General features: G+C 35.2%; 2 protein-coding genes across 2 annotated transcripts in view; both read left to right on the top strand.

The window, feature by feature from the left end:
- LOC126971192 (filamin-C) overlaps nucleotides 1-12,137 on the top strand; it is a 162,298-nt gene extending 150,161 nt beyond the window's left edge. Inside the window, exons 24-30 of the mRNA XM_050817355.1 lie at nucleotides 5,750-5,823; nucleotides 8,032-8,188; nucleotides 8,914-9,122; nucleotides 9,206-9,385; nucleotides 9,838-9,912; nucleotides 11,079-11,238; nucleotides 11,973-12,137. Coding sequence (XP_050673312.1) covers nucleotides 5,750-5,823; nucleotides 8,032-8,188; nucleotides 8,914-9,122; nucleotides 9,206-9,385; nucleotides 9,838-9,912; nucleotides 11,079-11,238; nucleotides 11,973-11,983 — 866 coding nt within the window. The 3' untranslated portion in view covers nucleotides 11,984-12,137. The remainder of the gene's footprint in view (nucleotides 1-5,749; nucleotides 5,824-8,031; nucleotides 8,189-8,913; nucleotides 9,123-9,205; nucleotides 9,386-9,837; nucleotides 9,913-11,078; nucleotides 11,239-11,972) is intronic.
- A 273-nt stretch (nucleotides 12,138-12,410) lies between these two features.
- Nucleotides 12,411-23,119, top strand: part of LOC126971196 (filamin-A-like) — a 41,532-nt gene continuing 30,823 nt past the window's right edge. The window contains exons 1-9 of the mRNA XM_050817360.1: nucleotides 12,411-12,744; nucleotides 13,258-13,330; nucleotides 14,077-14,244; nucleotides 16,416-16,585; nucleotides 17,223-17,312; nucleotides 18,477-18,621; nucleotides 19,028-19,113; nucleotides 20,202-20,394; nucleotides 21,844-22,065. Of these exons, the coding sequence (XP_050673317.1) occupies nucleotides 12,583-12,744; nucleotides 13,258-13,330; nucleotides 14,077-14,244; nucleotides 16,416-16,585; nucleotides 17,223-17,312; nucleotides 18,477-18,621; nucleotides 19,028-19,113; nucleotides 20,202-20,394; nucleotides 21,844-22,065 (1,309 nt within the window). The 5' untranslated portion in view covers nucleotides 12,411-12,582. The remainder of the gene's footprint in view (nucleotides 12,745-13,257; nucleotides 13,331-14,076; nucleotides 14,245-16,415; nucleotides 16,586-17,222; nucleotides 17,313-18,476; nucleotides 18,622-19,027; nucleotides 19,114-20,201; nucleotides 20,395-21,843; nucleotides 22,066-23,119) is intronic.

Consider the following 23,119-nt stretch of genomic DNA (forward strand, 5'->3'; position numbering starts at 1 on the left):
TACATCTCTCCTCTCCGCTTTGGTGGATAGCGGGCCTTAAACGGGGCCCCGCGTACCTAGCTCCACCTGATCGTTCTTTGAGTTCAATTTCTTAATACGTACCTAGTAGTACATTCTGCATACTAATACTGACATAAATAATAATAACAATAGCTTTATTTCCCAAACATTACAATATTTAATAACTGATGATGATAATATATGTATCTCGGAGATTTATTTGGATTTAAAATCGGGCGTCACGGTGTTGGTATCCACAATGTTGTTTTAAGTCGATCAGTGCGCACAACCGGCGCGGGCGCTAGCTTGAAGACGAATGCGACTTTTCAATGAGCGCTCTACTGATGGACAATAATAACCAACTTCAATCACGTCACCGACAGTGACGTACACAGTGACAACTTCAAACACACTTTGAAAAATGACGTTCGCCATCAGTTCAGCCCAATACACAGAGTAGAATATAATCAAACAGGCCATATTACTTTTATATTCTAATTCTCCGACACGGCCATTGTGCAATCCCACGCGCACTCGCGTTGATTTATCGACGTCAAGTCCAGCCTAGACGCCACATATTATCAATATAGAAAACCATGTATTATTGAAATCTTAAATAGATGATAAATAAAAATAAAATAATCTGTCATACCAAACAATTCAACTAAAGAATTCACTACCTTGACTTATAACTTTGATGGCATATTATTAAATCATTAACTATTTTTTTTTTCACAAGTGAACTTAAAACTTTCAAACTTTATTCTTAAATTTGATTGCGTTAAGTTTTGGTTTTACCATAAATTATTTTAAGTAAAAAAAGAGGACCTTTTTAATATCGTTGATATTATTAATTACACAGTGTATCAACATTCAGAAACTCCAAATATTTGGGTAATCAATCGTTTATGGCATTCATATAGACCGCGTCCCCCAGATATTGGTTATCAAAGTAAATCTTTTTTTTTTCAGAACTTTATGATTTTTACAAGGACCGCTGACTTTTTTACTCAATTTATTAACGATGCGAGGATAACTTTGTGCTAAAACTAAGTTGCCTACCGCAAAGGATGTATTAAGGCCTTATCGTCATCGTATCGTACTTTATCTCTTTTTAATAGCTCGTCCATCCTATGTTTTGCTTCTCGTCTTATTTCTATTAAATCCTCTAGCTCTACCATGAGTTAGCAATCGAATCGTGCGTTCACTTACTGCAGTCGATAACAAGTAAACCTTGGAACAAGTAAACCTTGGAACCTCACGCTTATCGTCTTCATTTGATTCCGCCGTTAACATATTCCAAGCAAAATAACTTCTGCCCGATATTATTTCGATATTTATTTATTAATTTAAAATTAAATACTTGCTTAGAAAACACCTCTCGGAAACCAATAGATTAGTGAACGACTGAACTACTATCGAAACAGTATTTCTCGAGAGCATCTGTCAAATAAATTACTCATGGTACCAATTTTCTATAAAAACCGCTGCAGAACGTTATTCGCCTGCAATAATATTTCGATAGGTCTTTTACGTTATGACTCTTACTACCAAAATGAGTTCTCCAGGTAACCGATAGAAGTACCGTATAATTTCTATACAAATTTTTACTAAGTCGCTAGTGAGTAGGATCACTGTACGCTCATGTTAGATGTACTGATTATCGGAAATGTTAAGAGACGACATCGATACAGTTAAATCTAGATGGACTTCTATTACAGCCAATTAACAACTGGAACGGGCTCTTACCAGTACTTCTAGACATTTTGCAATATATGGCGAGTTGAACCTCAACTAGAACAGATTATTAGTTAATACCGGCTTGATCCGTTCTGACGTGCAGGTCCGGTACCCCGACAGGCTCCACTAGCTATTTCATGGTATTCAATGGACCACTCCGTACCTTGGAACTCTTGAACCGTGAAAGAAGTTCCATGGTCAGAGATAATGTGCTTGTGTGTACCGAATATGTAAACGAAATTTCGCAATTCTTACTAGCGGATCGCGTAGCTACTTAGCTACGCGACTGCTGCTAAGGACTTCCTTAGCAGCTGTTAAATAGCAGAATTCTATGAAAGTATCAATTACGTATTTCTAGGGACTTGACTTTCCCTCCGTCACTTGGAAGAGCATCCGTCAACTACGACATACTTACCATCTGAGCACGAACTTATCCTGACCGTATGATCAATGATCAAACTTCCTTTATTGTAGTTAGCTAGCACAAATCCGCATTATGAGACGGGACGTTATCGCGAACCCACTACACTCACTCTGATGAAACACCTCCGAATGGTCCGAAACTAGTCGGCACCGATAAAACGTGAGTAAAACCGTGCCGATAAACAAGGTTATCTCTGTCGATCACGAAAGTGTTAATAATTTAATTACCTCTTTGAGATTGAAATAACGAATCTTTACTACGACTAATACCCAAAACAACAGACAGATGCCCTGGCACAATATAGGCATGTCTATTTTTACCTTTTAATTTTTTCTTTTTACTAAACTTTACAAATTCTTTACCAAAATTAAATGAATAATGCGGGATTCAAACGTGCGCCTCTCGGGCCCCGCCCGAGTCGCACCCCATCTGAGCCAACCGTCCAAGCGCATCGACAGACATTTCAATATGTCTTGTTCAACTTGTTTAATCCCAGAAGTGAGGGATATCATTTAAAAATAACAAACTTAAACTTAAATTTCGTATCAATTTAAAATCACTTGCCATGGAAATATCAGCTCACGGCGACGCACCACACCTTTTCCGTAACTGCTGCACGCAACGCCGGGCAAAGCTTCAAATGCAGGTGCTAGTTAGTGGCACCACCAGCCAGTGACACACAGTTATCCAGGATCCATTACACATGAAAATAACGGAAAGATCATTAAATTCATTTCAAAAAATGCAATGACATCCCAAACGCCACTCAGTTCCACATAGGTAATTTAAAAAAAATACTGACGTCATGTTTATTCCATTCATTTTCTTTTAACAAATTTTATGGGTCTATAATCAACAGACGCAAACTAATCGCTCAATACTCACAGAGCGAAATAAGGAACCACACTGGATAATGACCACCCAATGTCTCATCCCTGTCCCGTTTTCAAATTTGAATAAAATTTTCAATATGTTAACATAAAAAAATACAAACTACGTCTGTAACACACGTTCCCACTGCACATGAGCAGTCCACCACGACATAAGCATCGCTGTGTCATGAGAATACTGCTCAAGGCCTCACGTGAAAACCTTCCCGTCTGCTCAATTATATCACAAATAATGACACTTATTACTCACCACTTCCGAAAACTCACAAGTTATTACGTAACAATAAGCATGTAGTAATATCTTATTGGATCTCCCTAATTCTATTGAACCTAGTTCAATAAATTAAACTATGGAAATTTTATATCTCTCTTAAGATCTTAATTCGTAGTAATAGGATTTCGTTATAATTACGAAACAGCAACTCATTACGCAATTTAACCCTCATAAGTGTTGCTACAGAAAAGTTTTTAACACTTACCATAACGTATCAAAGAAAACGGTACGGACTCATTATCTTTTGATTTAATTTATAAAACCTTATTCTTTTAAATATTGACGGTAGCTTAAAATTATTTTCACAAAAGTGAATGTCATTTAAATTCAAAGCGCAAACGAATACACAAACTAACTCGTAGGTAATGAGGATGAAGGAAAATAGTTAACTCGCTTTTAAAATATCAAAACGAAATTCCTCAAACTCTAATACTGGATACACACCTCTCTTATAAACGATATAATTTCACTAGAACTTTAAACTCGGTAAGACTATGTGATATTCAACACAATAACGTAAATCAAAAATATTACGATTGTAGCTTTCATAATGAGGATGATTTATACATAGAACGAATACTACAAAACACGATATCCTCAAAAATGATATTAATCAAACTGACCTTCAAAATCATGCAGCATGGTTGTAAATGCGATCCCGGTCCTGAAATATCCCTGGTATCGGGTAACAGATGTCCCAGAAAACAAGTAGGATGTAAGCGAAGGCGATCCCACCGCTGCTCTCGGAGATTTATTTAGATTTAAAATCGGGCGTCACGGTGTTGGTATCCTCCATGTTGTTCAGTGCGCTAAGTGCGCACAACCGGCGCGGGCGCTAGCTTGAAGACGAATGCGACTTCTCAATGAGCGCTCTACTGATGGACAATAATAACTAACTTCAATCACGTCACCGACAGTGACAACTTCAAACACACTTTGAAATATGACGTTCGCCATCAGTTCAGCCTTGACACAGAGTAGAATATAATCATGCTGGCCGTATTACTTTTATATTCTAATTCTCTGACATGTATATATATCTATACATAATGATAGGCATGTATCCGGTCACTTATCGCTACAATAGACAACAAGGTATGTCTTAATTCTACCATATCGTATTTTAGCCGAATGTTGATGTTCAAGCAAGCCCACTCGACCAAAAGTCGTCTTGCTTCAAAATGCAATTAAGCAAGTTAAAAACTAAATGATATTCCAATGATATTGGTGAATGACCTAGCAACTTTCACAATTTTTTATTATATTATTTATATTTTACTATTTTTAGTTTTCAAAAAAGCAACATAGGTATTATGTGACTTTTTAAGTTCGATGAAATGTATAATTTTTAACAAGGCTTTTACTAATTTACTTGCTTATTAAAATATTGATCTATACTTGTACATACATAGTGAATTAAATAAAAATCAAAGTAAGAAAGGCAAGTACAGAAAGCATTAAGTATGTTTTTAACACTTTAATCTCTTAGCAGACCAAGGGCCAAGACCTCAACATAATTTGCTACGGGCCCAACGCTTTCTAATTCCGACACTGTAGAAATACCTTATCTAGATAGAAGTTTTAGTTAGTTTTCACTTGCTTTAGAAAGAAAGAAGAAAGAAAGAAAAAATGATTATTGACGTCATTATACATTCTGATAATATTTCTTAAAGTTATACTAATCTAATTATGATCTAATGACGCCAATGGGCCCCGAACTCAGCATAGTTGTGGTTTCGAAAGAATTCACAACGCTGAGCTCAAGAAATTTAGCCCCCCAGATATGTTTTTTTTTATTTATTTTTTATTACATCGTTAGTTCGCCATTTGTTCTTGATTGTTCTCTATAAACATTTGTTTGTTCTCGATTTTTTTTTTAATTTGCAATTCATTTAAATTTGGTTAGGTTAGGTTATGTTAGAACAGTTAAAACAACGCACGAGCCGAGCGTAGCGTGCCGCGGCAGCGGCCGGCGAGTGCCAGAACCAAATAGTAGGCGTTTCCCCTCATTTTTAAATAATTGTTTTTAAATAAACAACAAAAGAACAAACAATTATTTATAGCGAACAATTAAGAACAAACTACGAACTAACGATATGCGATATTGAAAATTCAAAAATAGAAAAAAAATTTTTTTGGGGGGGCTAAGTTTGATGAGCCACAACGCTGGTCTTCTGTGGAAACCCAGAGAGCGCTACTAACGCACAGTCCTGTCACACGAAGGTGTACAAACTATTAATTCTCTATGAGCACAAAGCACAAAAAAAATTGAAACTCGGATCTAAAATTAAAACTAACAACAAATAAAAACAATTAAAATTGATTTAAACTTGCCATTGCCACACAAAACAAACAATTTTTTTTAAATATTACCAACTATAATGGTATATACTAATTTAATATCTACTAATTAATTTACAGTGGATGCAAGTGCAGCCGGTGAAGGTCAACTAGAGATCTCGATCAATGAAGGAGAAGTCCCAAACCACGTACAGGTAAGCTATGCAAGGGTTTCTATTTACAATACAGTACTTGGCAGGGCGCCCATATAAAAATTTGTTTGGCCCTTATGAAGGGAACAGATTTCTCGAAAAAAAAATGTTAAGATAAAATTAAAAGAAATATTTATTCATCATAATAATTGGAGTTTACTCCTTAAGAATCGATTTTCATATAAGGCGCCCGGTATGAGATTAATATGGAGAGTAAAACCTACTCATCAAATGGCATAGTAACGTTTTTGGTGCGCGAGAAATGATGCGCACCTTTCACTTTTCAATTGTGTGTGTGTGTGTGTAGCCAGCATACACAGTATACTGCGTCATAGCTTAGTTTTGTTCGGCCAAATTTCAAAATAGAATAGAATAGTCGTAAAATATGTAAATAAAATAAAAAAATATATATTCTTTTAGAATTTTCATTATACGCTTACTACTTAAGAATTTTCATTAATGCGTTTATTTACCCTCACATTGATGTCGATCTTTTTTAATCAATACGCTTTTATTAGCTTCTGCTGTATGTCTGTTTGTAACCGACTCCATTGGATTTGATTTTGTTTAGTAGGTGTTCAAAGACAATCGTTCTTGAGGAGTAAACTCCAGTCGTGCGTCGGAGCTATATTATTTAACTTAAATATACACTCTCCTTGCCTTTTGTTCGGTAAACTGATTTATTAAATCATTTATAGCTGATGATGACTTTTACTTTTTTAGCTTGTTTTAACTTTTGTTATTTCTGTAAACAGAATTTGGGAAGTGTTTTATTTCTTTTTGCTTACGCACGTCGGGGGCCTCGTGAATTTGATACGGCGGTAGCTACGCCCCGGTACAACTTCATTATAATGCACAGGGCGTATCAATTACCATCAGCTGAACGTCCTGCTCGTCTCGTCCCCTATTGTCTTTTTTTATGACTCGTCTAAGTAACCTACCACCAGAGTAAGCACTATATTCATCGGAGTTTAATGGTAGTAAACTATTGATAGATTAAAATTATTTAAACAAATATATTTTGTGAGTTAAAATACGTAACTACATCTTCAGTTGTCCAGATTTGACTCTAGTGCATTACGGCCGTTCCCAATATTCAGTCTATATCCGGTCGTGGCCTACTTGAGATAAAAATCGTAACTATCGTTGACTTTTTTGTCCCAATAAACTTATCGATGGTAACTTACCTTATCAGTACACGCTGTCTGTTAATGGGTGGATGTATAGCTTACCAGCGATAGAAGTTTGTATCGAAATTATTGCAATTCACGCGTCCCAATATAAGGCGATAAGACTGACTTATCGGGTATATTGGGACAGCTTCAGATTATTTACAGCTAATTACTGACATTAGAAGGTAGTAATTTATCTCTAACTGTATATAGTATATTGGGAACGCCCGTAAGACAATATTTATTATTGTCGATCACGTAACACATTGAATGGAATGTAACACAAAGGATGGTAATTATACCATCCTAAATAGTTGCTGTACCTATTACATTAGTAATAGGTACAGCAACTACTTAAGAAGGTATTACTAAATTCACGAAAATAGCACTGATCCGATTCTATTGATGAAATTCATACTATGTTTAAAGATTTCCTCTAATTTTTTTTATAAAAGTAAAATTAAGTACATAGTACATACTAAGGAAACCCGTGTTATTTGTTTTTAGCTTAGATCATATTTTATACGTCCATATAGACTGTGGCAGTTGTGAAATCGACGAAAAAAATTAGGTTCACTGCTAACCTCTATGTTGAGCAATGCACGCACACAACGACGTAGCTTGTCATGTACACGAAAGTGATAAAACTGGCCTGTTTTCATCGGTTGTCTAGCAGCAAGAGGCTCTATCTAGACGTTTAATTTATCTAAGCTTTTTATTCTAGTCGTTTCTTTATTTCAAATATTGGAGTTAGTAAAATCCTTAGATCGACGACGACGTCTAGATAGATCTTTCTGCTAGACAACCGATGAAAACAGGCCAGGTTTATTACTTTAGTGTGCGTGACAAGCTACGTCTTTGTGTGCGTGCACAGCTCAAAATAGAGTTTAACTGCCAACCTCAGTTTTTTTCGACGTTTTCACAGCTGTCGCAGTATATCTAGACGTATGATGATCTAAGTATTTAAATTGAAAAAAAAACATACTAAGGTACCTATTCGTCTTCTGTTTTTTCATGTATTAAATTATATTATTATTAGGTAGTCGGCGGTGGTAGATGCCTTGTATTTTGGAGACCAGAAACACCGACTCCGCATAGAGTTGACATCAAGTTTAATGGGGAGCCGGTGCCATCATCCCCTTTCATCTTTCATGTTGCACCAGCCCAGAGAGTCACCATTGATACTTCACAAATAGGTAAATTAAATTGATTACTTAGCAACTACTACTTTAGTTGTTAAATTACAGTAAAGTTTAAGTATAAATATTTTTCTCGAATAAAACAAAATTAAAATATATCTTTAAAAATGTGCTGGAATTTATTGCTTCAATCAGTTAAAAATTGATACCATTTATAATCAATAATCATTAGTCTATTATTATTTTGCTATACGCTTACCACTTATTATAATTCTTGTAGTATAGGTAATAATAATTATTATAATGAAGTCGGTTAAAAAACAGGTTCGTTTTGAAGATTGAACTGGACTAGAAATAATATATCGTAAGGAATTAGTGCCATCTACCTTTGACATGGTGTACCTCTTATAGTTTACATTCTTATGCTGCTTGTGTCAAGTCGCATACAAATCTAGACTCTAGAAACTAGAAAGTAGATGGCGGGTGCTAGCCGTGTAGCCGGCTGGCGTTTCACTTGCACAATTTCAATTCAGCGGTACCAAGTGCCTTAAACGGAATAAAATATGATTGAAATTTAAAATTATACCAAATATATCCAAACCAATAATAACAATATAAAATTATGTATTGTTAATACTATGCAGTAGGTCAGTAAATACATTATTTTTATTAGAACATAAACTGTAAGAATTTAGAATGATAATTGTTGTTTAGGGCTTTTTTACTTTGGTACTTCAATATTTTACCAAATGTAAACAATAAGAATAAAAATATTATTACAGAACTGATTCCTGTTGGCGAATTGGTATCATGCTCCGTACGAGTGGAGGGATCTGGTGGTGGAGAACTAAATGTGACAGTACGAGGTCCCAGAGAAGAAATACCAGTACGTTTGACTGGGGATGTTGTGTCTGGACTGGTGGCTAGCTTTACTGCTAAAAATGTAGGACCACACACACTTACTGCACATTATAACAATCAACCTGTGCCGGTAAGAATTCACAATAAACAGTGATTAATGCATTCTGTTTGAGTGTTTTGACTTAATAATGATTGCATTTAATAACTTTTTAGGGTACTCCATTTATATGTAAAGCTTACGACAGTAAATTGGTCAGTGTATCTGGAGGAACATTGGCTAGAGTGGGAGTGCCTGTACAGTTAGCAGTAGATGCAGCTCAGGCCGGAGAAGGAAACCTTGAGATAACGGTAGCGGCTCGAGGACTTAATATTCCTACTCAAGTCCATCCACAGGTAAGCTTTATAAAATTACCAATATATTGTTATAAGTTTCGGTACCCATTATAGATATAATTAACCTAAATTGTGTATTCCAACACATAACTAAGTACCTAACCCTCAAACATTTCATGAAGGATGAATGTTAACTAAATAATTAATATTGAATATAAATTAATAAAAGAATTAATTAAATTGCCTTTCTCCCTCTATAAGGGCTGGCAATACTTCTATATTTCTCTTGTTACTGCAGAGAGTGTGGTTGGCAATGATTATTTATGTGACCTACTCATTTAACCCTATTTATAAAAAAATAACAAGCCCTTATTCAATTTTATGTTTGGAATTCCATCTGCACTTCTATAATTCAAATCAAGAATGCTAGTAAAAAACTTTCAAGAGCTAATCAATCATTCTCTCTGGAAATACATGTTAATTATTGTCACTAATTGAAAATATTTTTTCAGGGAAATGCAAGATTCACTGTGTCCTTCACACCAACCGAAGCTTGTGAACATGTTGTCAATGTTTCTTTTAATAAAGTGAGTATGGATACTGAATTAGAAAATTCCTAATCTGTTTAAAATTATGTTAGTTAGTTATATTATACTTACGGATAAGGGCAGCACAGGACCAATTATTATCAAAGAGATCTCTGGGCCTTTGTCCAGAAGTGGTTGTCCTCCTGCTGATGATGATGATGATAAAGTTATGTGATAGATATATTTTATTTTATGGAGGGTTAATGTAGAGAACCTACTCAATTATGGTTTGTTTTTGTTTTTACTATGGTTTTACATTGAAGCTTTAGAATTACTTTCTAGAAGATTACTTCTAAGCATATTAAACATACCAGGCTAGAGCCAGATACATCGTTATTTTAATCTATATATATAAAAATGAATTGCTGTTCGTTAGTCTTGCTAAAACTCGAGAACGGCCGGACCGATTTGGCTAATTTTGGTCTTGAATTATTCATGGAAGTCCAGAGAAGGTTTAAAAGGTTAATAAATATGAAAATGCTCGGAATTAAATAACAAAAATTTTGTTTTTCCTTTGATGTGATGTGATACATAATTTCTATGAGAGAATTTATTGACGCATGGTTTGACAGTTCTGCTGTGAAACAATTTCATTACGACAGCAGGGTCCAGATTTTACGAAGTAACTTTTGATGTTATGATATATTATTGACAAATTCAAATAAAAACATTATTTTATTTATTATATACAGAACAATGTCTGTCGGGTCAGCTCGTATTATATATAAATCCAGTGTCCTGATGTTTGTTCCCAGTGAACAACATGGAGTGCAGCTTAGTCCAACTTGAGAGATAGGATACCTTTTATTTCGATTTGGATCTATAATTATTTTTATTTCCAATATTTATATTGACATATTTCCTATGAGAGAATTTATTGATCATTGTTCTTGTGTGAAACAATTTTATTATAACAACAGGGAGCATATTTTACAAAATAATTCTTGATGTTATGAATTGGTAATAACAAATTCATAAAACACAGTATTTTATTTATTTTATACAGAACAATGTCTGTCGGGTCAGCTAGTTCACTATAATTAGCAACTGTTCTCAGACACCTTGACAGTAAGATTGCAGTCTAGAATATAGAGTTCGGATGTAACCATAGTGGGGTGACATTTCTAATTACAACATAATCAAATTTGAATATAACAATTCTGTAGATGAGAGTTCCCGGCTGTCCACTCATCATAGATGTCTCCGAGGGTGGAGTAAGCGGCGCCCGCGTTACTTTGCCAGGACCTGTACCTCTTCATCAGCCAACTTTCTTAACCTTACATCATTCCACTGCTACACTTGATCAAATCGAGGTTAATGTTGAAGGTTAGTTCTTTGTGTACTTGAACCTTAGATTATTTATATGTCTAGATAGCTTGTGAAATCTGTGAATACGTCTAAAAAATAGCGGCGAATAGTTAACCTCTATTTTCAGCAACGCACGCACACTAAAACACATATCGCGATTGTAAGACGTAGCTTGTCATGTACACTAAAGTAGGTACTAAACCGCGCCTGTTGTCATGTGTTTCCTAACAACAATAGGCTCCTCTAGACATATAAAAGTTTTTATCCTATAGCATTCCAACGGAAATTGATTGGATGTTTAACAGTTTGTGTACATGCTACTTCTAGATGGAGCCCCTTGCTCTATCGCCTCTATCTATATGTATTAATTATCTAAGAGTTGAACATAAATACAATATTGAACATAATAGTATTGTCATGTTAATGAAGTATTAAATAGAAATATGTGTAGGGCATTATTAAAACTAAATTATCTTGACCCAAACTAGACATAGTACAAGGCAAGACAATTAAATATTTAATACAATTTACATATGTAAATATATACATCCATATTTAACATATGAATGGCAGCTTATAATTACTGGGATTTGAACCTATATAATTTTAGGCCTTGCATTCCTACAAAAAGGCTTCTCTTTCCATTTAACTGAAAGAAATAAATTAAGGCTTTCTATTTGATATTTTATTGTGTCTCAAATTAAAAATAAAGGTAACATACTTGTGTTGAAATTAATATTATTTACTTGCAGGGTGGAAATAATGAGATTTTTGGGGTTATATCAAAAATGTCAATTTGAAAGAACGAAAGATTAGATAAAGGAGTTGCTAAAGATACGATTATCAAAGTTTAAGCATGCGGCTTTGCAATACTAACACATTTCACAATTGACATAATTTTGTTGTAATTTTACTATAGGAGCTATATAATACTATATTCATTTACAATTTAATAATTATCTGGGTGACAACGGATCAAATAATATTACCGAGTAAGAATTTAAATATTATCTCTACTAACTTAGGCTAAGCTTGAAACTATTAAATATATATTATAATTATAACTAGTTAAGGCTAATTATAAAATTAATTTTGTCGATAAGATTTATTGTAGCATGTATTATTTATTTCATGAAAACAGCTCCATTCGCTTCGCCCTAACTTCTAACAACCATTGAGAGACAAGTATTTCTACCATTATAATTGGAACAGTAATCATAATTGAAACTCTTTATACCATAGATTATTAAGAGTAAAATTAATAAAAAACAAAAATGATTTATACAAAGAGGTTGGATATTGGGGGGTAGGGTACCATCCCTGGTAGGGGTAAGTTAGGGCGTAGCGGTCAGCTGAGCGATAATGGGGTATATAGGTCCAAACGGGGCGTCGGTACCGGCTGCCGTGTCTGCTGCCGGACCAGGGCTGTTCCGGGCGGAGTTCGTACCGAGAGCCGTCGGGGAACACCGCCTTAATGTGCTGGTTGACTCACAACCGATACCAGCCAGTCCATTCCATTTGAAGGTAAGAACCTGTTTTTACAATTTCAATTAGTACCTAGTAGATCTGCTTAGATATTTTCTGCAGTGAAGCAGATATTTGCCATACCCGACTCGTGGTCACACCAGTTTATAACACCAGTGTAACTACGAGTATTTTTTTTCCTCGTAGTCACACCTCGGGTTTACTACATCCTGTATAATGTAAGTGATGTGAACTTCTATTCTCAGCATTTCGGCAATCTCGATAGTTAAGATAACGAATGATTGCGGACGAAATTGTGGTTCTAGGCGTAGATCAGAGGAGTCAACACTTTTAGGATGTTAGTATATTGTAAGTCTATTGTACGGAGAGTGTGTACTCTCTTTCTATTTCGTTTTTTAACTTTTTATGTTCGCTTTATGTGGACGAGACCTTTTATCATGAACTCTCATAATATCAGTCACAACTATCTGAGATTTCCTTTACCTAAGTCGTAAAATATTTTGTATATTCGAATATATTTAATATTACCTACTGTTTTATTTACAATGACAGGTCTACGATGTAACCGCCATAAGAGTTAAGGACGTTGCACACGGTACGGTTGGAAAACCTGTTACTTTTTTGGGTGAGTTAACATATGTTACTAATATTTTATATAAACATTAGTAGTAGAACATGTAAACTAAAAGAATTTAAATTTATACTTGATATTATTTTTAAATCTAAATATACCTTTAAACTAACAGTAACGGAAACTGGTAAATATTATAATCTACCTAGCTTCTCTTTTTGTTTCGTTTGTTATCTTTCTTTTGCGGTCGTTTGCTTTATATGGACCGGGCATAAGAAAGACGAACAGACAGGCCACTGCTGCGCTTTTACCACGGCATTCTTTGAATTATTTTTTAAATTCATAATAATGTAATGAAATAAGTATGGTGGTTGAATATTCAACATAGTATTTAATGTTATATTTCCCCAGTGTATTTAAAAAAAATGTGTGTGTACTAAAGCACACAGGTAAGAAGTGACTATTCTTTATGACATATCATATTTTTACTTGAAATTAGTTGACTTATGAAAAAAAAATCCGTTTTAAAATTTATTATAGACATGCATATAAATAAGTCCTTTTATTTTATCACTATTAAATTTCTGCGGAAAACTATAACCATCTACACGTTGTAAGTTTTCTTGAGTGTTAATCCCGCCTATATTTGTATCGCTATTATTCTTTACGTCATTATACTGAACATTGGTAAAAAAAAACATGGCGCGTAACCGAAAGTCGTGACTACATTGCTGTATAATTTCTATCGTACGTTGATAAAGAAGTTTCAGTTCAATAATTTTGGATATTTGTGTGTATAGTGGAAACAATGGCAGCCGGTCCCGGTAACCTGGAGGTGACAGTGAACGGTGGTAGAGTCCCGACAGCGGCAGCGGCACAGGGCGCACACACATACGCAATCAGCTTTACGCCGCGAGACCCCAGACCCCACACGGTGGAGCTGAGATTCAATGGAGACCATGTACCCGGTACTTGACTTAGAGATAACTCGCGAGTTGAATGCAGAGTTCAGAAATTCGATAGTGCTGTGACCTAATTATATCGATCACCATAATCATGAGTGTGTCGATAAATTTAATCAATGCTTCAAGTTACAATTTTAACCTAATAATTAAATCTCAAATTTCTGTTCTGCCCTTCTTCAACACACATGTCTAAAACTTATTTCGCCATTTCTCATGCTTGGCGATGGTAAATAACTCGTTTCTTTTGGAATGGAATAGGACATTCATCATTAAAATCGGCATTTATGTGGTTAAATACAATATTAATTTATTGCGTTATCGTACACATAAATGACAATTTATATTACATATAAAATTTAACACTTCAGGACAACCTATTACAATTATTTTACATTAGAAAGTTTATCTCTTAGAAAAATCAACTTTCATCGATAATTTCATCGACTGTCTTACGAATTTTCAATCATGTCACGTGTCCTGACGCGAGTTTAACATCTTATACCCATCCGAAAGAAAAGCTCTCAACGCCTCAAAAGAAGTTTTCACTTCAAAAATACGGGATCACAACTTCAGTATTAACTCGGTAACACGGTAAACGTACGATAACTGACAAGGACGCCACAGCACTACACAGCAGACGCACGAGGCGAGGTGTGCGGACAGTGGGGGGTATCTCCCGCTCTTTACCTCAGGCCCCGACTGCATTCAACTCGCGCGATATTTATACATTGTTGTGAATTTTTAAATAAATGAAAGTTTGAGGCTATTTCGTACGGTGAAGGCCCCGAAAAAGTTTTAAAGAATCGTAAAAATATTAAAAGCAACTCTATCTTCGTAGAAGACTAACTGACAATTTGCCTTATGAAACGCATTTTGTTCATAATTATGTAATTAGATGTAAATTTCTTGTACGAAATCCTTATTCATTTCCTAAAATAAGAACATCGGCGATATCCCATTAAATCGCCAAAATAGCTGAAACCATTTCTTGACGGTTTACATAAAGGTTATATTTTTACAAAAAATAATTATATATCTACAGAATAAGAGAACAAAACTAATTTTTTCTTTAGATTTCTATTTTTTATAGACAGTGTAAAAAAATCACCAAAATACCCCTAACTTTTTCAGTTGGAGCGATGCTAATCATTCAATCTAGATAAAAATTGTACGAAAATTTATTAATTGTACACCAATAGTATTTAACATGACATAGTTTTGTTAGTTTTGTAAAGAAAATTGTATTATGTTTGTAATAAATTAAAAATGCTTCTAAGTCTGAATTAAAACTATGGCAATCTTGTGCGAGAGAGGAAATATAACTCCGCTGAATTCCTCAAGGCCATTGGTTCGGTCCCCAGACTTAAGCCGGGTTTTTTAACAGAACACTTTAAATTAATTAATTTATTTATTTGTATGGATCTCCAACAGTTGTACATATTAACTTACATCTAACACATGCCTTATAACTAAATATTTATATGTACTACCAATTATAGGAGAACACATCATTCATTCATCTTAAACCTTACGGGTTTTTGTAATAAGGTTCAATATTCTACAAGCTTACATTATTATGTATGACTAGATTGTGATTGCCAATAAATCGTCACACTAGTCGGAGACTGTATCGTGGGATCAAGAAAAGTTATGAGTAACTATAAATCATTTAACTTAGCAGTCATCATTTGGCATATCTATGGCAAATTACAAATTTATTAATACTTAATTAAAAACATGTGTAAGAAACGATCGAACCAAGAATGTTTTTGTATGTGTTTGTCATGCATGTAGGTGAGACAAATTAAATACAAGGGATCCATTTTTTTTTTCAGTTTATTCGTAATCTTATTCTCCTCGGTATTTACTGATTTTTATTTTCAGTATACAGGGCATGTCAGTGATTTTTTTGAGTATTTTTAATGAAGTTTAATGATACTTACTTACTTTATATATTTTGTAGTTGAAATGATTTGTAAAACGATGAAGCTGTAAATGTTGGCAATGAGTTTCTTGCTACTTCTTCTCATTAGCTCAACCCTTCACAAAGTGGCGGTAAATTTATAAAGAAAAGTTATTTGTTGACATTCATGAGTGTCATTTCCGTGACCTACATGAATAAAGTGATTTTGATTTGAATTTTTTTTATTTGATTTGATTTGATTTACTCACAGGTAGTCCATTCGTCTGCCACGTGTCAGCGCCGGCTCGAGTGATTGGTGCAGGATCGGGGGAATCCCCTGATAAGGTGTCAGTGGGTGATCCGTATACGTTCAGTGTTGATTCACCCACACCACCCCATGTTGAAGTGTTGGGACCGGCGAGGAGGCCTGTACCAGCACAGGTAACTCTAATCTTAAGTAAACTATTAAAAGTTGGTTGCTCATTATGCAAAATAATGTTTGTTTGAAGTACCACTATCTTGGAGTAATCTGGGTCAGAACGCAGCTATTTCTAGCTCTGTAGGTCATATAAGTCACTGGACAAATCTCAGGACATTGATTTATACTTTCCGCTTGCTCAATTTATAAAGAAAATACTAAATCGCCTATTTCTGCCGTGAAGCAGTAATCTGTAAGCATTATTGTGTTTCGGTCTGAAGGGCGCCGTAGCTAGTGAAATTACTGGGCAAATGAGGCTTAACATCTTATGTCTCAAGGTGACGAGAGCAATTGTGCCGCTCAATTTTTTTTTTGTTTTTTTAAGAATCCTGAGCGGCACTGCATTGTAATGGGCCAACCGTATCAATCACTATCAACTGAACGTCCTGTTCGTCTCGTCCCTTATTGTCATAAAAAAAAAACCACCAACCTGACATTCTTCCCCGGCTTCCACTCATTCTGCTCCATTATTTAAGACCGTTTCCACATATAACAAACGCGAAGCATGCTAAAGAAGGAAAGAGAATGAAGCCAGCCACGTGTAATAAATATAAAAAAAAACACATCTATTAAAAGTTATTTTGTTTGTATTCAAATCAGGTTTCTGACGAGACAGTGGGAGAAACTGAGGCTAGCAAACGATATTCTGTGTCGTTCATTCCGGTAGATGTTGGTGATCATAGCATAGAGGTAAGTTAATTCTTATTAACAATATTTTTTATCAAATTTTGTATTATAACACCTGATCCCTGTATGATATGTAGGACGTGCCCCTTGGCTCTTTATTATTCAGATATTATCTTAATAATAACTTTCCTATATAATTGTTCTTTCATGGTAAATATATTTTAAAATGTGCAATATAACCGAAGGTTTATACTTATTAGACTGCGACATGCATCGCTATTGGTCGACTCAAGCGACGTCACCTTTCACAATAAAACTAAATGTTTCTTCTTAGTTCCTGTCTTTTAAAACTTCAGTAATGGAGGTGATTAATCGCACCGCACTATAATACCCCATTTTGTATCCTATGTACGTTCTTCTATAAGAAAAATTGTGAGCACTTTAATAAGCTATTGTCATTATAAAAAGTCATTCTATTAACTAACCTAGTAATTTAAATTTAATTTTCACATTAACTTTTACATGTAATTAATTTTAAAACACCTACTTTAAATTATTATTCGTCAATGCTGTGCATTTCTTTTATAGGTGTGCATATTAGAATTGTAAATTATGTTAAGTTTATATGTAAATAAATAAATAAAATAAAAAGCTACTTTTCAAAAAAGTACTATTTGTATGTTTGCCCTTGTGCTGTTTATTGCTATTTAGTAATTTCAAGTTTTCTTAGTCACTAGGTAAATAAATTAAAAAAAAAACCTTATAGAACACTTCACTGTTCTTCAGTCAGTCTGCCTCTCAATTTTGTTTTTTAGTTTTTTTTAATAGAACTACTTTGGCTAATTGCGGGCATTTGACTGAATAAATTGTAATATATTGGATAACTTTATTATTTTTTATTTGGAACGCAGACGTGGAACTAACTAACTAAGCTAACTAATTATGGACCTTATGAGGAAGCTCATTGGTCGCTCAGAACAGAGAAATAAGGAGATCTATAGAAGAACAATAACCACCTACATAGCCCAGGTGGTTGCGAATTTAAAGTGGCAGTGGGCAGGGCACGTAGCTCGACAGACACATGGCCGTTGGGGCAGTAAAGTCCTCGAATGGCGACCACGTACCGGAAGACGTAGTGTTGGTAGGTCGCAAGATGGATGGAATAGGTTGGATGAGTGCAACGTAACGTGCTGAAATGATGATGATTATTATTATTTTTTATTGTAGGTTCGTGGCGGTGCTATGGGCGGCCATGTGGAAGGCAGTCCATTCCTCGTGAAGGCATACAGCGCTGCCAGGGTGTCTGTCACGGATATCTCACCCGGTCTTGTCGGGAGACCCGTCGCGTTCACTATCAATGCTTCTCATGCTGGTAATGAATCAATATTTTTATTCTAATCTGAAAAGTTCACTTAAAATAAAACGGAACTACGCACTTGACTTTTATCCTTTATAGTCACAGCATAATTTTTACTTCTAGTTACATTTTTTTACATTGGCACGCCTAGCCCGCTAGACTAAAGAGATCCGCCATTGAGTATCTAATTCACCTTGATAAATGCCCTGCCCATTACAATGCAGTACCCCTTAGAATTTTTGATTGAATCCAAAGTTGGGTATATATAACGATAAGTCTTATTAGCCCAATATTTTCACTAGCTTCCCCGCCCTTTAAACCGAAACACAACATTGCAAATTACTGCTTCATGGCTAAAAAAAATTGCCGATGTGGTACACATCTACATTGTGAAATATATATATAAATTGTTATGCCATAGGTGCTGGAAACTTAGAAATCATCGTTGCGGTTAATGGCAGGAATGTACCAAACTACGTGCAAAGTGAGGGCAACGCGAGATTTAAGGTTTGTTTACTTATAACCTCAACAGCAGCATTAAGGTTGTGGTCTTAATTACAATGTTTTAAGCGCTAAAATCTTGCTAAAAATGAGCATTCACAATGCATTCAATATAATTTAACATGATACTATATATAAGAAGAGGCAAACGGACAAGTTTCTAACGTTGGAAGGGCAACTGCCCATAGACATCCGCACAACCAGAGGTCAAGAGATGCGTTGCCGGCCTTTAAATTGGGACTTGGGAGTATGCTCTCATCTTGAATGTCCCAAATTTGTATCGGTTCAACCGTCGGGGCAACCGCAGCCGTCTTATTTGCCCAAACCCCACTCCCTCACGTGAGATTGTTTTTTTATTGAAGTGAAACTTCTTAAGAATCGTTGTGATTCGAAACTCGATGAAACGAAAAAGCGAGACGATAGAGACACAAACAGAAAGAGAGAGATCATGGCTGAAGAAGAGATGGCCTTATGAATGACGCGAGTATAACTAAATATATTACACCAGGAGAAAATAAAAATGGTAGCGGTGATAGTAATGTCCGATTCCAAACCTTGAATCAATTCATAATCTTGGAACATAATATACAACATTTCCTGTAGGAACACGCCCGCAAGCCGTTGCTCCATTATAACATTTTTTTTTTAAATCTTAATTTATTTATAGAGGCAAACCACAGTGAACATGCCACCCTCATAATGGCACACTTAACAAAAAAAACACTTGTTTTATTATCGCCTATCTAAACCTAACTTAACCAACTTATATTATTTTAGCGTCTTTGGAAAAGAAGCCAATATAAGATTACATGCTCCTATTTCATATAAGTTCATTTGGAATTTCAGAGAAAATTATATCAGCCTGATCGAACACATTCCACCATTATATGGTATGCCACCTCAAGTCTACCGCATTCTTGACGTAAGGGTGAACTTTACCCATAAGATACACAGTTTTTTAGTGGACTATGTCCGGATTGAAGTCCCAAAACTAATTATGAGTAAATACTTGGTTGTATAGTTTAGTGAGTCAAAATTTATTACGGGTTCCCAAGTGACTTCTTTGAACAGTGAACCTCAAACTGTCTGTCCAGGTGAACTTCAAACCAACGGAAGCAGCGCCTCACACGCTGTCCGTAAGATTCAACGGACACGCGGTACCAGGGTCTCCGTTCACCTGCATGGTGTCAGCACCGGCTGCTGCTCCTGACGCAAGAGCAACAGGCCCCGGATTATCATCGGCCCCCAGGGGCGAAGCTGCCGAGATACAACTGACCGGCTTTCATTGTAAGTAAGCCATTCGAGGTTTGCAATCCAAGAGCGATTCAATTGTAATATCACAATAAATCTCAAAATCAATTCGGTTTATCCGATTCGGTAATTATGTTGCAAATACGCACAGTTAAACAAAAATAAAATGTATATAGGCTATATTTTTAGCCAGCGTCACATAAGAAGGCTACAATGTATTTATTTCATTGTTTTTATTATTTTTATTTAATATACCTACCGACAACTGGCTAAAGATTTTATAATGTGTATAGAAACGAATACTACTATATAAAGGCAGATACTTAGCTATTGCAGTATTTGTACATGGACTAACATAACACGAATGTAAAAATAAAAGTGACCATTTCAAGGGGGTGAGATAAATCATGGCAGAGAAGAAAACATAATAATATAATTTCGTTTGTTTTTGTAGCAATCTGGCCTACAGCAACATATTATGCCAGTATGACATAATTCGTTAAACATTGTCAATGCATTGTTTACAAACACTGATTGACGCTCAACAGGTTTGCTTGTAAATACCATCTCCACTTTATTATTAGGATTTTAGTGGTGAGGATGCATTAATCGCCGATGAAAAGCAAAGGCAAGTGATAAGAATTTAATAAGATAATAATTTAAAATGCACTGTCAGTAGGCTCTCAATATAAGAAACTATACTAAATTTAGTTAAAAGATAGTTACGCCGCGGTAGATATATTTTTTCAATAGTTTCGTTCAATGTTCAGACTACGATTGTCGTACAATTTGAAATTTAATTTTTTATGTGATCAATATGACATTTTAAGCAAAATTCTAAAAATGACTGACTTCAAAAAGGACAGTAAAATTTGGTATCCCTTGTAGGTAATGACCATAATTACGATTCCGTTTGTCCATTCCTTGTGGGACAGCCTGTATATTAAATTCAGTTTTCATCGGTCTCATTGGAAGTGTTCTAGTATTCTACTCATGATTGGTCTACTCAAACTCAATTTTTAACCGACTTCGAAAAGGAAGAGGTTCTCAATTCGATAGGTAGCACATAAATAATAGTATTTTATTAATATTAAAGGTATAAATAAAGTTTCCATGAAAGGTGCATGATATTAAATCTCTATTAAGTTATTTTATACTTTTGAGTTTTTGAAGTCGGTTTTTTTAAACGTATTTTTTACTTTTATACTTAAGAAAGCTTATATCGTGATATATTTTTGACAGAGTGAGTATAGCTTTTGTCTCAATAACAATAATCAGTTTAAACTAAAATGGTGAATTTCAAAATGGCCGCCATTCTTATTTTTTTTATATCATATTAAGATAATAAGGACCACACAAATGAGGGTACGAAGCCCTTTATGTGCAATATCGACTCGCGCTTTATCTGTTTTTTTTTATCTCCAAGTATTTTTTAACTTGTATGTAGATCTTTCACCAAATCTGTAAGAAATATCTTTATTACAGCTTGTGAGCCGACAGTGTCTGTAACGGGACCGGGCGGTTCTAACATACGCTCCAAATTAAATCCGCTAGGCGATGGTTGGTACACGTGCACTTACACGCCCGACGCGGTTGGCAGACACAGCGTGCACGTTCAATGTGCGGGCAGGCACGTGCCTGGCTCACCGTTCGTCTGTAACGTATATGATGTAAAGCGGGTTCGCGTTACAGGACTGGGACCCGGAGGTAATTATTAAGTTTATGACGTCTGAGGTTATATGTATTAAGACCACAATAATGTTAACATGATTCCAAACATTATTTTTTACTACACCAGGCTCTAGTTTTAATTACTTTGTGGACTCTTCTGCCGGCTAGAGTATTCCCTTAACCGATACGACTTATCTACCTTTGAGTTGAGATCATATTCTCACGTTAGCTTTGCGATGGACATTGGAAGTGGTTTTCACGCTTAATCAGTTGAGCCCATTTGCCCCATCTAATATTAGGTATATGTAAATACTATGTTACTGTACAAACCTGAAATCGTAAGGCTTAACTTAGTTTGTCCAAAGCCTCATATCGGCGTGATTTTGGCGCGCGCGTAGGTTTCTGTCAATGCGTATTATTTTATGTGTATTAATAGATTGATTATAATAAGAATGATTTGAGTGAATGTATCCGAAACAAGCTACAAGACCATGCAAAATAAACCATTTTATAAACAAAGTAAGGGTCCGAACTTGGTAAGGTAATAGAGTGCCGAACGGCACTTTAAATTTTCGTGTATCTGAAAAATCTAATGCCCTGGAGCACTTGCTGATTTCGGAAGGCTAGTTAGGTTTCTCGTTAACAGAATATTTTCCTCTCCTTACAATTTGATATTTTTAGATGATTGCCCTCAATAATTAATATACGAATTTAATTTGTACCAAAATTTTTAGATAACAATCACGAGAGTTGAATAAACCAAGATTTACTGATAATGCGGTATTAGGACGGTTGGCTTTGTTGGTAAGAGCGCTGGGGCGTGTCCCTGATGAAACGAGTATTTGCATATCTATAAATGACACAAATAGAATTTGAAAACAAAATTTTATGAACGATGCGGGACTCGAACCCACGATCTCGCAGACTTCGGTAAGTGACAATTTCCAAATTCCAATCTAGATCAAGGCATCTCTGAAATAGTGCTCTTCCAACTGATCTAACCGTTCGAGTGAGTTATCGTTATAAAATCTTGTATGCCCTGTTCAACTCTTAGGTTGGGGCTTCATCTACAGGATCTACCTTACAGTTG

This window comes from Leptidea sinapis, chromosome 23, assembly GCF_905404315.1.
Source record: "Leptidea sinapis chromosome 23, ilLepSina1.1, whole genome shotgun sequence".
In the NCBI taxonomy this organism is placed as follows: Eukaryota; Metazoa; Arthropoda; class Insecta; order Lepidoptera; family Pieridae; genus Leptidea; species Leptidea sinapis.